This window comes from Saimiri boliviensis, chromosome 11 (assembly GCF_048565385.1).
Source record: "Saimiri boliviensis isolate mSaiBol1 chromosome 11, mSaiBol1.pri, whole genome shotgun sequence".
In the NCBI taxonomy this organism is placed as follows: domain Eukaryota; kingdom Metazoa; phylum Chordata; class Mammalia; order Primates; family Cebidae; genus Saimiri; species Saimiri boliviensis.
Window position 1 is genome coordinate 60371643 of NC_133459.1, and position 17132 is coordinate 60388774.

General features: G+C 40.5%; 1 protein-coding gene and 1 pseudogene across 9 annotated transcripts in view; both read left to right on the forward strand.

Moving 5' to 3' along the window:
• PATJ (PATJ crumbs cell polarity complex component) overlaps positions 1 to 17132 on the forward strand; it is a 430121-nt gene that overhangs the window by 309017 nt on the left and 103972 nt on the right. For 7 of the 9 annotated variants that reach the window (XM_074380917.1, XM_074380918.1, XM_074380921.1 and 4 more), the window contains exon 31: positions 13675 to 13767. The exons of the other annotated variants lie outside the window; for them this stretch is intronic. In XM_074380917.1, coding sequence (XP_074237018.1) covers positions 13675 to 13767 — 93 coding nt within the window. The remainder of the gene's footprint in view (positions 1 to 13674; positions 13768 to 17132) is intronic. 9 annotated transcript variants of the gene reach the window in all.
• LOC141580264 (ragulator complex protein LAMTOR5 pseudogene) lies at positions 5 to 13664 on the forward strand (annotated as a pseudogene).

The window sequence follows — 17132 nt, forward strand, 5'->3', positions numbered from 1 at the left end:
AAGGTTGTTTCCAATTAGCTCTTAGTGAATTAGCTGGATTTGTTATGAGCATTTCCCCCATATCTGACATTTTTGTTATTCAGTATTTGGTATTCCAAACTCTTGAAAAATTTCCCTGACCAAAATAGAAAGTATTTGAAGTATTGATTATAAAGTAATTTTTTAGTAAATATGGTAGAACTTAGCCATATATATAGTACCTTCTTTGGACTGCTCTAAATATATAATTTTGTCCTAATTGGGCATTTCAGAATTTATAAGAAAATTCGTTTTGTTTATGACTGAATTTATTACCCCTTTCTTTATGGCTTTGAAATACTTTAATACCTATGATCACAGGAGTCTTTAAATCGTTACTTTCATCTGTTAATAGAGAAAGTGCTAGCAGAACACGATTGCTATAACATTGGTCAGCTTCTGGAGTAGATGTAGAATTGTGTCCCCAGTTTGTCTCCCCAGCTAAAAGAATATTCCTTCTCTTCTTATTTCATATTTATTGAATTATTTTTCAACTCCAAAAAGAAGTATACTAATTAAATAGTACAGGTTTTTCAAAGAAATCTCTATTTTTCTTTCAGTAACTCCTTAAGGAAGTTAATGTTCACTATTCAATGTCTTTTCATACTTTTTCCTTTGCTTCTGTAGACAACATGTATAGCTATATATAGTGTCCCTTTTAATAAAAATTTGATTGTGCAATACACATGATTTTTATTCTTTCAACAAGTTTTCGGGGTTCTGGGCCAAGGTGAATGGTAGGTGGGATGGAGGTGACCTCAGAGCTGCACTTGGAAGACACAATGAAGAGTCACTCCATTGTTGGGAGTCCTGTGCACACATTCACAGGGACTTAATCTGGGTTGCCATGGGACCCTGTCAGATGAGCATGCTGGGGTGATATCTGTTCTAGCCCAGCAAGCAGCTAAGCCAACCTCTGATCCCACTGACATGGCTATGGTGTGTTCAGAGTCAGCTAATGGGAACGTTATGATCCAGAAGCTGATGGCATCACAGTGGCAGTACACAAAATGGCCTCTTGATGTCTCCTATCTGTCCTTCAGCAGCTTGTCATAGGAACTCGATTCTATGTTAATTATCTTACAGAACTACTAAAGTTCCAATAGTTAGGCCATTCATTTAATGTGCAATGGGCACTTTTCTATTTATTTAAGACTGAATTGCTTTTTAACACTATGGACTGATCTATCAAGATAGTAGTAAGAAAGGATCATGTTTTAAAGCAGCAGGTCCAGGTCACTTTGTATATAGAATTTTGCTATATTCAATAAATCTGTTTGGAGCGGGGAGTGGGGGAAAAGCAAGCATTCAATGGGTGCGTATTATTTGTTAAGCACTCTTTTGGGCATTAGAGATCTAGGTGTAAATAAAACAGATAAGGCTTCCTACCAATTTGTTACCTTTCTCATGGTTGAAGAGAGAAAGATACAAATTAACTAAGAAACAAATAAACCAAGAGAATTCTCATATAGTGGTCAGTGCCTTGGAGAGAATTAAAGTGGGGAATGTGACTACTTGCTTAGTTTTAGAGAAGGTCACTTGTGTAGCCGAAATACAGATTAGTCACCTGCTGCTTGCAGAGTCGTTAGCAAGAAGGGGTCTGGTATAAAGAAGGTGGTTTATTCCAAAGCTAGCTTTGGGGAAGGAATACAGGCTTCCTGCTTTAAGGGTAACTGCTTCACTTTTGGAGCAGAAAGCTGGCACTTTTAAAAGGCAGGGGAGGTAATGAGCAAGGGGGAGGTCCATGAACTGGCTCCAGTGCCTTAGCTACCGGGCAGTCGAGCTAGTACCTGCTTGTGCGGGACTAGGTCAGATTCTTCCCAGGTAGAGGAGAGTTTCCTATCTCTCAAGGCAGTCTCCTGGTCGAGCAGTGGCGGCCCATATAATCAGCTGTTATCTCTCCAGGCAACCTTCTGGTGAGTGAGAGTTTCTTCCTGGATCTCTCCCAGGCATACAGTTAGATGAATTTGCCCTATAGGGAGTGTCTGGTGAAGGGGAGGTAAAAGGCTATATTTGCATTTCTTTTTTTCTTTTTGAGATAGAATCTCACTCTGTTACTGAGGCTGGAGTGCAGTGGCATGATCTTGGCTCACTGCAACCTCCACCTCCCAGGTGTCAAGCCATTCTCCTGCCTCAGTCTCCCGAGTAGCCGGATTACAGGTGCCTGCCACCACACCCAGCTAATTTTTGTATTTTTAGTAGAGAAGGGGTTTTACCATGTTGGCCAGGCTGGTCTCGAACTCCTGACCTCAGGTGATCTGCCCGTCTGGGCTTCCCAGAGTACTGGGATTAAAGGCATGACCGTATATTTGCATAAGTAGGAAGTGGGGAACTGGGGGAATGAGAAAAGAAGAGAGAAAAAAAATAATTATCTCTTAGAAAAATGGTAGTGCTTGGTTACACTTGGGCAAAGTGAAATCTAAAGAAAATAAAAATTAAAAGAAAAAACCAGACATTCAAATATAAGAGGGAGGAGCCTTCCCCGCTTAGCAGATAGAAATAGCTCTCAGGTGAGAATAAGCTGGGATGTATTTGAGGAATATGGCTGGAAGCATATTGGGAGCCAGGAGAGCAGTGGAGTATGAGACAAGAGGGAGAGAAAGACTATGAAGTCGGAGTTAGAAGTTTGGGTTTTATTTTATATGCAGTGGAAGCCACTGGAAGTATTTAAACAGGGGAGTGACGTGACCTCAAACATAGTTTTAAGGGATCCATCTGCCTATTTAGGGGAAGAAAAATAACTTTTTTCTTCAAACCTCACAGGTTCTTAGTTGGAATGGACCCTTGTAACAAAAGATAGATTAACAGGAGAAAAACAGAAGTTTAATGACATATGTGTTTCCTATATACATGGCAAACACCCAGGGAATGAGTAGTTCTCAATGAGGTGGGTTTAAATTCTAGCTTAAATAGCATCTTCAACAAAATGATAAATGTTTAGAGAAGTGACAAGGCAAAGGAAGAAGACTTTGCTTCTAGGGATGGCAATTTGAGGGAAGGTAAGCAACTGGCAGATAAAGGCTAGGTGGTATAGCTTGTTCATGTGGATTCTCCTGGTACCATCTCCAGGGGATAAGGGTTCCGTGTTGTCTTTATGGGTGAACCTTTGTTCTCCCTGGTGCACAGGGAGGGAGATATCTTTTATATATGTCTATGTTGTCCTGCTTTTAGACAAACAGAGGGAGAGCAGAGGGTTTTCCTGCATCTGCTTCTTCCTAATTGCCTTCAGCTCAATGATCCTTCCTTTTTAGAGTGGTATATTCTCATCTCCCGCAGCTGCTAGGTAGGGAATGGGTTGGTAGGAAGGTAAAAGTAATATGCTAAAAGGCAAAAGCCCCAGTGAGGCCCTGATGTGGCTTGGATGAAGTGTTGCTATTGGAAGCAAAGAAAAGTGAGCAGATTCTTGATGTTTTGGAGGTTGAGTCAAACTTGATTAATTAAACACGGGGGCTGAGGAGAAGTAGAGAATCATGGATAAACCTAGATTTTTGGCTTGAGCAACTGGGTGGATAGTGGTACTATTGACTAGAGTCTCTCGAAGAATAGCTGTTCTGAAAATTTAGAAGACTGATTTTATTTTTAAATAAAGCCGGCTAGTATGTAAAATAAAAAGTACAGGCTAGTATGTAAAATAAAAAGTACAGGCTAGTATGTAAAATAAAGCAGGCTAGTATGTAAAAAAAATATTGTAAAGTATAAACAATGCCAGTGTTAAGTTTCAAGAACATTATCATAGTATCTTAATCAAATTTATGTGCCATTATTTGTATTTCATTCTCAAAAATAATGAAATCACATTAGGCATTTAAATGTATAAATAAAGAGTAAATCCCTTTGTCTAAAAGCATATGCCGTGCGGGCGATGTTTCTATCGAATCATCACAATTTGATTATATTTTAGAGAGGGCATTTTAGTTCCTGTCTGGACTGTTGGCTCTGGTAACTGCTACCAAATGATGAATGCCACCCCTCCTGTGGGTGGTATGTGAAGACTACACATGTGCTCTGGTTTCCCGACCACTTTCTCTTTGCTTCTCATTTGCTCCTGTGGACCCTCTTAGTATATCTTTTTCCCCCTTGGATGTTTCTAGTGAGTACTTAAGCATAACTCTTATCCAGCATATGGCTAAAAGAGACAGCCCATTTAAAGTTACATAACCAAATAGATGAAATAGAGCCATATCATTACTAAATTGGACCTGTTAATAATAATTCAGCATTATTAAGTAGCACTTTCATTATGTGCTAATGGTATCTCATATTTATTTCTCTATTCAGGAAATGCTTATTGAGGTTTTTTTTTTTGAGATGGAGTTTCACTCTTGTTACCCAGGCTGGAGTGCAATGGCGCGATCTAGGCTCACCGTAACCCCCGCCTCCTGGATTCAGGCAATTCTCCTGCCTCAGCCTCCTAAGTAGCTGGGACTACAGGCACACGCCACCATGCCCAGCTGATTTTTTGTATTTTTAGTAGAGACGGGGTTTCACCATGTTGACCAGGACGGTCTCGATCTCTTGACCTCGCGATCCACCTGCCTCGGCCTCCCAAAGTGCTGGGATTACAGGCTTGAGCCACCGCGCCCGGCTGCTATTTTTTTTTTTTTTGAGACAAGATCTTGTTCTTTTGTGCTAGAGTTCTGTGGTGCTATCATGGCTCACTACAGCCTCAAACTCCTGGGCTCGATCGATCCTCCTGCCTCAGCTTTCCAAGTAGCTGGGACTATAGGCACATACTATCATGTTTGGCTACATTTTTAAATTGTTTGTAGAGACTCTCACCATGTTACCCAGGCTGGTCTTGAACTCCTGACCTCAAGCAATCTCCCATCTTGGCCTCCCAAAGTGCTGGGATTACAGGTGTGAGCTATTGAGCCTAGTCTTATTGGGCTCTTATTATGTGTCAGTGTTCTAGACCCAAAGGGTATAGTAGAGAACAAAATTGTTTCATGCAGTTCTGTGCTAGTAGCGTGAGCAAGAGTGCTGATAGAACATTGAACAAGAAGTCTGACAATGTGGGTTTCAGCTTTGGCTCTACCGATTACCTATGGGCGTGTAACCTTGGTAGAGGCAGTTAACCTCTCAAAATCTGTCTTTTTCTGTAAAGCCAGGTTAATAGCCTCCCCTGTGTATGTCAAAGGGTAGTTATGAGGGCCAGGTGTAAAATTATTTTATCCCTACAGCTATATATATTTATAAGGGATTATGATGCAGTGCTTGTGGTAATTATAATATCATTGGTGCAATTCTACAACACAGTGATGTCAACATAAGCTTGGAGGCCAGGCAGGGCCAAGTCTTCATCTGTATTCTACCATTTACTAGCAGAGTGAACTTGAGCCAGTTACGCTCTGTAAACTTCAGTTCCTCACGTTTAAAATGGGTTTATGGACTTGTTAGAAGTATTAAGGAATGTTTATAAAAGGCTTGGCACTATTCCCGGCATATGGTAAGACCTCATTTTTGTTGTGATTGTACTTATCACAGCCCTCTAGAAGAACTCCCAACTTCCAGCATCTTCCACTTTTAATAATTACGTACAAAACAGGATTTTTTTTCCTTTTAAAAACTAACTACATCGATAAAGAAAAATTGTATATATTTATCGCATACAACGTGATGGCGTCCTTTTGTTTGGTTTTGGTTCTGTGCTCTGTTGCCAGGCTGGAGTGCAGTGGCATGAACTCAGCTCACCGCATCCTCAACCAATCATCCAGCCTCAGCCTCCTGAACAGCTGGGACTACAGGCATGCACCACCATGCCTGGCTGTTATTAAAATTTTTGCAGAGACGGAATCTCACTATGTTGCCCATGCCCAATCTGCTGGGCTCAAGAGATCCTCCCACCTCCTCCCCTCAACGTGCTGAATTACAGGAGTGAGCCACTGTATGTGGCCAACATTATGCTTTGAAATACGTGTATGTTGTAGAATGGCTACATTGTGATAATTAACATATGTGTTCCTCATATCCTTATTTTTGTGGTGAGAACAGTTAAAATCTACTCTCTTAGAGATTTCCAAGAACATAATACATTGTTATACGTTGTTATTAGCTATGGTCACCCTGTGGAACAGTAGATCTCTAGAACTTAAAATTCTAACTGAAATTTTACGTCCTCTGACCAATATCTCTTCAGCCTCCACCCCATCCACCAGCCCCTGGTAACCACCGCTACTGTCTGCTTCTATGAGTTTAACTTTTTAGATTCCATATTTAAATCCCAAAGGGTCTGAATTTCGTTTTTTGGTTTCGGAGCTGTTGAAGGCATTTTGAACAATGAAACAATCCAATCAAGGCTGTACTCCAGGCGGATTAGTCTAATAGCAATATTAAAGACGTCTCGAAGGGGAAACCCAATTAAGAAGCCATTGCTGTCATCTAGTAAGAGGTACTGAGGGCTCAAATAACTTGAGTTCTGAGATATTTATTCCATTTATTGGCAGTACAGCCTAAATCTTTTAGAATATCTTCACACAAACAAGGACCTCCTTTTTTTTTTTTTTTTTTTGCTTTCTTAGAAGTTGCGCTTTTCTGAGTACTAACTGAGGTGGAACAGGCCTCATAAAGATCAGGGAGGTTGGTCACACAGAGAGTTCCATTAGCATCATTTCCATTTTGTTTTAATTGTGCCCTGCCTTCTGGAATTCTGAGTAGCCTAGTAAATATGCTCATGTTTGGGGTTAGAAGAAAGAAATTTATTTTGTCACATCTGATAAACAAGGCTTTGCAGAAGGAAATATTTGTGAATTTAGATTGGCAATGAGACTAAAATAATTTTGTGTTTTTCTAAAAGAACATTGGATTTAGAAAATATGGGAATGGGCCAGGCACGTTGGCTCCTGCCTGTAATCTCAGCACTCTGGGAGGCCGAGGCAGGTGGATCACCTGAGGTCAGGAGTTTGAGACCGTTCCGACCAACATGGTAAAACCCTGTCTCTACTAAAAATACAAAAATTAGCTGGGGGTGGTGGCACACATGTGCCTATCATCCCAGCTACTCAGGAGGCTGATGCTGGAGAATCACTTGAACCCAGGAGTTGGAAGTTGCAGTGAGTCAAGATTGTGTTGAGACTGAGCCACAGAGTGAGGCTCTATCGCAAAAAATATATATATATAAAAGAAAACATGAGAATGACAAAATTTGCACTAAACATACGTTTTATTTTTTAAAAAACTTTCAATCCTATTAGGGTGATGTAATTGCTATTTTTTAAAATTTACTTAGTATTATTTTAAGTCAATGAAAAGGAAAACAGATGTATATAGTAATATACTGTTATTATGTTACGTGAAGAGACAGGGTAGGGAACAAGACTGTTGAACGTTTATCTGATTAGAAATGTTTTTTCAATCCATAATATCATCCTTAACAAATTTAACTTTTATTGAAAGTCTACTCTCAAATAAAATACCATTTTTGCTATCAAGATTTCACTGTTTAGTTTGAAGAAAACTGTAGACAAACGGTGGATATTAAAAAAGAAAAAAACAAAGAGTTTAAAATAGTAAGCATTATCACTTCTGCAATCGCTTATGTGGAAGATTTTGGGAGAGCCCAGGGGAGGGAATTTGGAACTTTCTGAAGGTCTGAAAATGACTAACCTCAGTGGGGGTTGATCCACAAACCTTACAAGTCCTGCTTTTCTGTTTGTTCATCAACAAAACATAATTACCTGTGGAATTCACTGACTGTGGTCTCATGGGGAGAGCTGTTCTTCTTAAGCCGCTTGGCTGAGCAGGCAGCTTTGGACAGGTGGTTTGAAGATCAGCAAGAGATGACAGGAACACCTAGCCATCCAGATTAGCTGAGTCATCTTGGTGTCAGCTGGCCCCCATCCATCAGCCAGATGGCCGTCAACCACTCTAATGCACTTGTGCCTTAGAAATCATGCTGCTGACCTGTTTTTCCTTTCTCTTCTCAATCTCTTTGCTATTCTCCAAGCTCCTGGTGAGTTGGGGTTTTTTGAGGACTCCTTACCTCATGAGTCATTCTGTTCTCAGAGCAGAATCCACATTGTTGTGGCCAGGTACGGGGGTTCACGCCTGAAATTCCACCACTTTGTGAGGCTAGGGCAGGAGGAGTGCTTGAGCTCAGGAATTCAAGACCAGTCAGGGTAACATGGGGAAACCCCATTTCTACAAAAAATTAGCCAGGCATGGTGGTACACACATGCAGTCTCAGCTACTTGGGAGGCTGAGGTGGGAGAATCACCTGGGCCCCAAGAGGTTGAGGCTGCCGTTAGCTGTGATCATGCCACTGCACTCCAGCCTGGGTGACAGTGATAAAAAACAAAAAAGGAAGAAAGAAAGAGAGAGAGAGAGAGAGAGAGGGAAGAATCCACATTGTTTTCTGTACCTCATTTTAGCATAAACACCCTGTTAGAAACTTTAGCTCTCCTAGAAGGTACATGCTTTAATGCTAACCTCCATCGGTTCCAACTTCCTTTTTGCCTGACCCCCAACTCCATCTAGATTTGGACTTTAAGCCCTCCTCTACGGAGTCATCTCAGACTAAGAAGAAAAGAGGGGAGGCATATTACAGTTAAAAAGAGTATGAAATTCGAAGTGAGACAGACCTAGGTTGAATATAAGAATAAATCAGGCAATGGGAATGAATGAGGCCCAGATGCTGGATTCAAGGATCTTTCAATCCCATTGGGAGATCAGTTCTGTACATACATAATTTGGACACAAAAGATAGGATGTAAAGTGACAGAGGAGGTTCAGGTAGAATGTTAGAATTTAGAGGAAGGAGTGACGTCCCCCAGCTAAGAAGGAAAAGATAAATGGAACCAGTGGCATTTGAGGCCTGGCTTTGAAAGATACATTCTGCTTCATTTGACCCTATAGTTTCTAAGTATGGGATGTGGTGTAGACATAGAGGGTTGTTTTTTGTTTCTGTTTTTGTTTTTCTTTTTTTCCGAGACAGAGTCTTACTCTGTTGCCCAGGCTGGGCTGCAATGGCATGATCTCTGCTCACTGCAACCTCTGCTTCCTGCGTTCAAACAGTTCTCCTGCCTGAGCCTCCCAAGTAGCTGGAACTACAAGCATGCATCACCACGCCCGGCTAATTTTTGTATTTTCAGTAGAGATGGGATTTCCACCTGTTGGCCAGGCTGATCTCGAACTCCTGATCTTATGATCTGCCCGCCTCAGCCTCCCAAAGTGCTGGGATTACAGGCATGAGCCACCGTAGCCAGGGTTATTTTTTGTTTCTGTTCACATCTTAATGGATGCATAGACCATTTGGGACCTAGACTGCTTTGCCCATGTTTTCTTAAATTTTACAAGTTGACACATCCCTTAAACAGCTGTTTTCTTCTCTACTTTAGTATTCATTTTACAAAGACCAAGAATATCTCATCTTCAATATGCATATTGCTGAAAAACGTAAAAGTAAAGATTCCTCTAATTTATTTAAGGAGCACTTTCCTTTCCCTAAGGAGACGTGTGTAATTAGATGAATAGTTTCAGCTGACGCATCTTCTTGTGAAAAATCTCTTCTCATCTGGAACCACAGGTGGTGGCCATTTGCAGGGTTACTAGAGGAACCTGTGGGTTTGTTCTACAGTCTAATGTGCTGCAATTATCAACACAGACTATTTCAAAGCTCCACTTGGCCACCATAACCTCGCCAGGCCTTCTTCAGGGGTTCCCACAGCTTGCAGAACTAGACACACTAAGGAATTTGGATATTACAACTTTTCCATAGATTAAATGCTGATTTTTTTTTTTTTTTTTTTTTTTTTGAGACAAAGTCTTACCCTGGTGCACAGGCTGGAGTGCAGTGGCTTGATCTCAGCTCACTGCAACCTCTGCCTTCCGGGTTCAAGTGATTCTCCTGTCTCAGCCTCCCGAATAGCTCGGATTACAGGCACATGCCACCATGCCCAGCTGATTTTTTTGTAATTTTAGTAGAGGTGGGGTTTCACCATGTTAGTCAGGCAGATCTCAAACTCCTCACCTCATGATCTGCCCACCTCAGCCTCCCAAAGTGCTTGGATTACAGGCATGAGCCACCGTGCCCAGCTTAAATACTGATTTTTAAAGGATAATTCATTTGTTTAGAATTTCTAAAACTGACATTACCACTGTCAAAAATGCTAAAAATCTGTACGTTTTCAGTATTTATTAACTTGGGTATGTTTATTTTATATGATAACTCCTTGATTATCCAAAATTCACTGAGAAGAGGATATTCTATCTAATACAATTTTCTGGTTAAAAAAAATACTAAGACATGTTTTAAAATATCCATGGTCTATTAACAATAATTTTTTGAAAGATTGTGAGTCTTCTGTAAGCTTAGCTATCAACACTCAATACTGAAAAGGAAGAAGGAGAGAGAAATGAGAGCGTCATTTATTGAGGGCCTACCATGGCCCTTTCCCAGCTTTGAATCTTGGATCTACCTCTTACTACCTGGAGTTGTTTAGCAAGTTATTTAAAATGTATCATTACCCTCATTTACGAATTGGGATCATGGTGGTACATTCCTGTAGCAGGTTATTACGAAGACTGTATGAGACAGTGCAAAAATAAGGAATCTGCTTCAACAGAAAGCTAGAAACAGTTCTGTCAAATTCACATGGAAAGAGAAAGAAAGAAAAGGCCAGGCTTGGTGGCTCATGCCCGTAATCCCAGCACTTTGGGAAGCAGAGGCAGGTGGATCACTTGAGGTCAGGAGTTCAAGAGACCAGTCTAGCCCAACATGGTGAAACCCCATCTCTACTAAAAATACAAAAATTAGCTGAGTGTGGCGGCAGACACCTGTAATCCCAGCTACTTGGGAGGCTGAGGCGGGAGAACTGCTTGAAGCCAGGAGGTGGAGGTTACGGTGAGCCAAGATTATGCCACGGCACTTCAGCCTGGAGACAGAGCAAGACTCTGTCTCAAAAAAAAAAAAAAAAAAAAAAAAAGAAATGATATTTTAAAATGATATTTAAAAGCTAGAAACAAAAGTTAACTGTACCTGGTGTTATGCACATAGATATTTTACATGTTAACTCATTAATCTTTAAAGCAACCTTATAGGTTAGTATTTTTAATCTGGTATTTTATCTGCACTTTAAAAATTAGTTACAGTTACAGAGTGAGCATCCCAAATTTGAAGTTAGAAATGCTCCAGAATCTGAAACTTTTGAGCACCAACATGATGCTCCAAAGAAAGCACTTGGATTTCAGATTTTCATTTCAGCTTTGGGATGCTCAGCTGGTAAGTATAATTCAAACATAACAAAATCTGAAAAAATCTGAAGTCCAAAACATTTCCAAGCATTTTGGATAAGGGATACTTAACCTGTACTCAGGTTTGAAAGCAACTTGCCCTAAGTCATATAATTCTAAGTGGCAAATTTGAGATTTGAACCCAAATTTGCCCAATTGTAAAGTCCATGCTGCTTTCTTTAGTTTTTTTTGTTTGTGTTTTTTTTTTTTTTTTTTTTTTTTTTTGTCTTCTTTTAGGTGTTTCTCATAGTCTTCCTTTATTTCATGTTTAAACAAGCAATAATATATGGTAATTCTCCTCTAATCAAACAGTATAGAAATAATTCATGCAAAAATTACCCTTTCCCCAGCTTCACTTCCCAGAAATAAGCAATCACACACATACACACACACAAACACACACACACACACACACACAGAGTATGTTTTTTTCTGAAAAGATTATTATAATTTACATTCTCTCAATGATGTATAGAAATTCCTATTTTCCTGACATTCCCATTCCCAGTATTGAATGTTCTTTTCCTATTCTGTTGTCTATTTGATAGTTGAAAGAATGTTCTCTTGGCTGGGCACAGTGGCTTACACCTGTATTCCCAATACTTTGGAAAGCCAAAGTGGGTAAATCACGAGGTCAGGAGTTCAAGACCAGCCTGGCCAATGTGGTGAAACCCCATCTCTGCTAAAAATAAACACCAATAAAATAGCCTGTCATGGTGGTGTGTGCCTGTAATCCCAGCTACCTGGGAGGCTGAGGCAGGAGAATCACTTGAACCCAGGAGGCAGAGGTTGCAGTAAACCGAAATTATACCACTGCACTCCATCCTGGGCAATAGAGAAAGACTCCATCTAAAAAAAAAAAAAAAAAAAAAGAATGCTCTCTTTGCTTTAATTGTATCAAATTATGTCAAATTATGAGTGAGGTTGAATGTCTCAAAATCAAAACAATTTTCCCTATAAACTATTTCAACCAAATTTGTAGTAATCCCAGGATGCTGGTGATTAAAACTAAAAGTTCAGATAAGTACAATATGGATATTCCATTTATCATCCTTATTCTTCCTTATATACCCCCAGAAAGTAAAGTAACTTCTTGTTAGTTAACTATGACATTTAATATGTCACAGTTCAGTTGAGGAGATGCCTAATGTGTTTTAGATTTTTAGTGGTATGTATTATTGCCGGGTGTCTCATTTATGTAAATACATATTTTCAAGAATCTGCAGGAAAAAGTCACAAAAGAAAACAAATATTCAGTGCATTCATTGATTCCACCAGTGTTTATGGTTTCCACGTGCCAGGCATGGTGATAGGACTCGATTTCAGAAATCAACAAGACACACTTTGGGAGGCTGAGGCAAGCAGATCACTTGAGATCAGGAGTTCAAGACCAGCCTGGCCGACATAGCAAAACCCCATCTACTAAAAATACGACAATTAGCCAGTGTGGTGGCATGCACCTGTCATCCCAGCTACTTAGGAGTCTGAGGCACAAGAATCACTTGAACCTGGGAGGTAGAGGTTGCAGTGAGTGGAGGTGGTGCCACTGCACTGCAGCCTGGGCAACAGAGTGAGACTGTGTCTCAAAAAAAAAAAAGAAAAGAAAGATTTGTTTTATTAAATTTTAAAGACAGATTGTTTTTTAATTAAATAAATAAATAAAAGAAATCAACAAGATAAACCCAGTCTCTTATCTCTTATCTCAAAGCAGTTTAGTCCTGTACAAAAAACAGTCAGCTGACTCCGTGAGAAAGCTTGAGCTGAAAGTAACAGAATGGCTAACTCAGACTGACTGAAGCAAAAGGAAATGTACAAACTCTCACAGAAGGTGGTTAAGGATAAGGCTGTGCTTGCTCAATCCAGTGACCTAGTTTTGCCATCGGAGAGCCAGTTCTATCTCTCCCTTTGCTTTGTCACCCACAGGGTCAGCCTTGTCCTAAGGCTGGTTCCCTTCTTGTCATGGGACAGCTGTCAATGGAAACTTGGGCTCATGCTCTCTTGTTAATTTGGGAGGTATAGGGATTTCTGGCTCTCATATGATTAAGGAAGAACTTTTTCACACATCTCCAGCAAATCTCTCCTTATATTTCTTTGGCCAGAACTGATAAAATCTATTCCTGACCTGCCCATTCCTGACAAAATCATTGGGAAAAGAATAAAACTATCCTAGGCAATCACGCCTACACCTGAAGCAGAGGGTAGGGACCAGCTTTCCCTAAGATCTCTCTGTAAGCAGCAGAGATAGATACCTGGAAGAACAACAAGGAAACAGTCTTCTGCTAGAAAGAAAGAAAACAGAAAAGGCTTCCTCACAGGAAACAACATCCATTACAGCCCTACAATGGGCAAATGAGGTTGAGCATCTGTACAGTTCTGGGGAGTGTGAGTGAAGAATGACATCTTTGCCATCTTCTTTTTAATGTTCCCTAGGACCAGAGCGGCACCGAACCTATTAGTAGTGAGGAAGATGGCAGCTTCGAAGTTGGTATTAAACAATTGCCTGAAAGTGAAAGCTTCAAACTGGTGAGAATCTCGAGTATTTTTCATCTTGTATTCTTTTTAGGGATGTATCACTTATATTTTGTACCACCTTGGAAAGAATTACCTATCATGTTTGCTTCTCTCGGGAATCTTGGTCTCTGAGATGAGAAGCTGTTACATGTAGTGAATGACCCACTGACTCTGAAGAACACAAGCTTCTCTCACCTTGTCCACACTTGAATTGTGCTGTCTGGGATTAAGGAGGCAGTCTCCCCCACTTTTTTTTTTTTTTTTTTTTTGATCGAGTCTCACTCTGTCACCCAGGCTGGAGCGCAGAGGCATGATGATCTCGGCTCACTGCAACCTTCACCTCCCAGCAGTTCTCTTGCCTCAGCCTTCCGAGTAGCTGGTGCACACCACCATGCCCAGCTAATTTTTATATTTTTAGTTGAGACGGGATTTCACCATGTTGGCCAGGCTGGTCTCGAACTCCTGATCTCAGATGATCCACCCACCTCAGCCTTCCAAAGGCTGGGATTACAGGTGTGAGCCACCGCGTCCAACCTGCAGTCTCTCCTTCAAATCTGCTTTGGTTTTTATATGGCCAGAGCTGTGCTTAATTAGTCCTGGAGGCACAAGAAAATGTCTTAAATTTATTCCATTGATTCCAAGCAAAAGATATTTAAACTTATCCAGGGGCTAGGGCATTAGAAGAGAGGCAGTTTTAAAGAACTCTTTCTCCTGATATACCCTAATGTTTGATATTCTGTTATTTAATAGTTATTGAACATTTGTTGTATATCAGACACTGCTATATTCTGCGTGCATTTCCTGTTCTTTGATTTTCCTACACATGAGGAAACTTGAGAGTTAGAGAAGTTTACTAACTTGCCAAAGGCTTCTAGCCAGTGTGTGATAGGCCAGGAGATGGCTCCCCAACCCTCTGACTCCCGTGGCTTGGCTCATCATCTGCTTTTCTGTTTGTAGCCTAGCACTTCCAGGGTTAGACTACAAATTCTAGGAAGAAATGTAGGCTTTTTTCCTTCTGTGTTTAAAAATGTCCATAAATCTCAAAGAATGAATCACTTAGGAGTGTCATCTAACTCTGATTTCAAGACAGCCCAGAGTTGTTCATTTTACTTCAGGGCATTTGAGAAATCATCCATTTAACCTCTTTCAGGTTTGAGAAAACATATATTATGACTGCCACAGATTGTGTATTCTAGAAAGTGAGCTGATTCTGGCTGAAGGGAAAGGATGTTTCAGCAGAGTGGAAATTGTAATGGGCTACTCATGGATAAACCCTACATGGGACTTGAGACCCCTGGTATTAAGAATAGTAGCTGTTTATTTACCAGAGATTGACTTTACAAAAAAGAAAAAAAGAAGGGAATAGCAATAAAAAAAATTATGACCTCTCTTTCCAAAAGATAGAGTGCATATTTGCCCTAAACGGAAATGAGTAACATCAACTAATTTCAAACCGAAAGCCCCTTTACCAAAAATATGTTAACTTGTTCTTGTTGGCACTGTATCTCCACAGTCATATTAGGGGAAAGTCTTTTAAAGCAACAGAATTTTGTAGGTAGGGGTCCCCAATTTCATCCACAGAGGAAATGGTAAAAAGAGGGAGAATACTCTCTTGCTTGCTGAAAGAGTCTGGTAGTCCCAGCCAGGCTCATATGCAGATCGAAGGTAAAAGCCATCCATCATCCACTCCCAGTTCCCAAGTAAGCAATGCCAGTGTCAGGGCTCCAAGTGTCAAGCCAGTGAAGAGGCAGAGGGCCTGGAGGCCTGAGAGTCATTTTTAGATAATGTTTCATACCACACTTCACCAACAATTGCAGGCTTTCCCAAGCCCATTGGCAAGTGTCTGTCTTTTTCCACTGTGTTCCATCCCTTCCCCACCTTCTCTTCTTTTGGTCCTGAAGTTTCTTAATCACTGTTTTCGGTAGAATCTATGCATGGTCAAGTTCAGAAAGGAAAGATAGCCTGAATTTGGACAACTTTTATAGCATAAATATAAATGGCTTACCATAAAATATTATTTAAGAGTGTCTTGGAGAAGTCACTTGACCTCACCAAGCCTCAGTTTCCTCAGCTGAGGAATGACAGTAATTAGGATGCTATTAGGAAACAAAGGTGCTGCAAAATATAAATCACACAGAAGAGTGTAAGGCAAATGCTTAGAGCTTAGTAAGTTCATTCATTCATTCATTCAGTAAATATTTGCTGAATACCACTATGTTCCAGGTACTGAAGATACAACGAAATGTACGCAATGTACAAAATGTAGGAAAATGCCTTCCCTCTTGAACTCATTCCACAGCTGGAGAGGGAAGGAAGATGGACAGCACATCAATTAGTAAAATGTTGGATTGAATCATATGAAATTGCTGTTTTTGTAGGTCAAAATTTCATATGGTTTAACCTAACGTATACACAAATCTCGTCTTGTGATGAAGTATTAATTCAAGACAAGCTTGTGGGCCTGGCGCAGTGGCTCACGCCTGTAATCCCAGCACTTTAGGGGGCTGAGGCAGGTGGATCACAAGGTCAAGAGATGGAGACCATCCTGGCCAGCATGGTGAAACCCCGTGTCTACTAAAAATACAAAAATTAGCTGGGTGTGGTGGTGTATGTCTGTAGTCCTAGCTTCTCAGGGGAGGCTGAGGCAGGAGAATCGCTTGAACCCAGGAGGCAGAGGTTGCAGTCAGCCGAGATTGCACCACTGCACTCCAGCAAAAAAAAAAAAAAAAAAAAGACAAGCCTAGTTCAAGACCAGCCGAGGCAACATTGTGAGACTCAATTTTTATTTAAAAAAAAAAAAAAAAAAAAAAGAAGAAATTAGCTGGGTGTGGTGGCAAAGCACCTGTAATCTCAGTTACTCAAGAGGCTGAGGTGGGAGGCTTACTCGGGCCTGGGAGGTTGAGGTGGCAGTAAGCTGTGATTGTATCACTGGACTCCAGCCTGGGTAACAGAGTGAAACCCTGTGTTGAAAAAAAAAAAGTTGCTTTCAGAGCTAAGCCATGGTCTGTGCGTATTCCCGTGCTATTTTCAGTACATTCCATTGGGGCTGGCTTTGGTCTATGTCTCAGTAGCTCCAGATGCATAGCCAAGGAGTTTCTAATAATTTCAGTAGGTATTCCATTTCTCTAAGGGGTGAAATAACTTTTTTGTAGATCAGATGATGGTTTGTGAAACAGATTCCAATTGTGAGAGACTAGAGGCAGGGAAGTGTCTGGTATCTATTTCAGAAGTCTAGGTGAGAGCCTTTTATAAGCCTTTTGAAAAGAACTTTAATGGAACTACTTGCACAGAGCTTTCCAATTTGTAAAACAGTTTCATCTATAATCTCATTGGCTTAATTTTTTTAATATTTAAGTTTTTTCTAAAATGGTATTTAG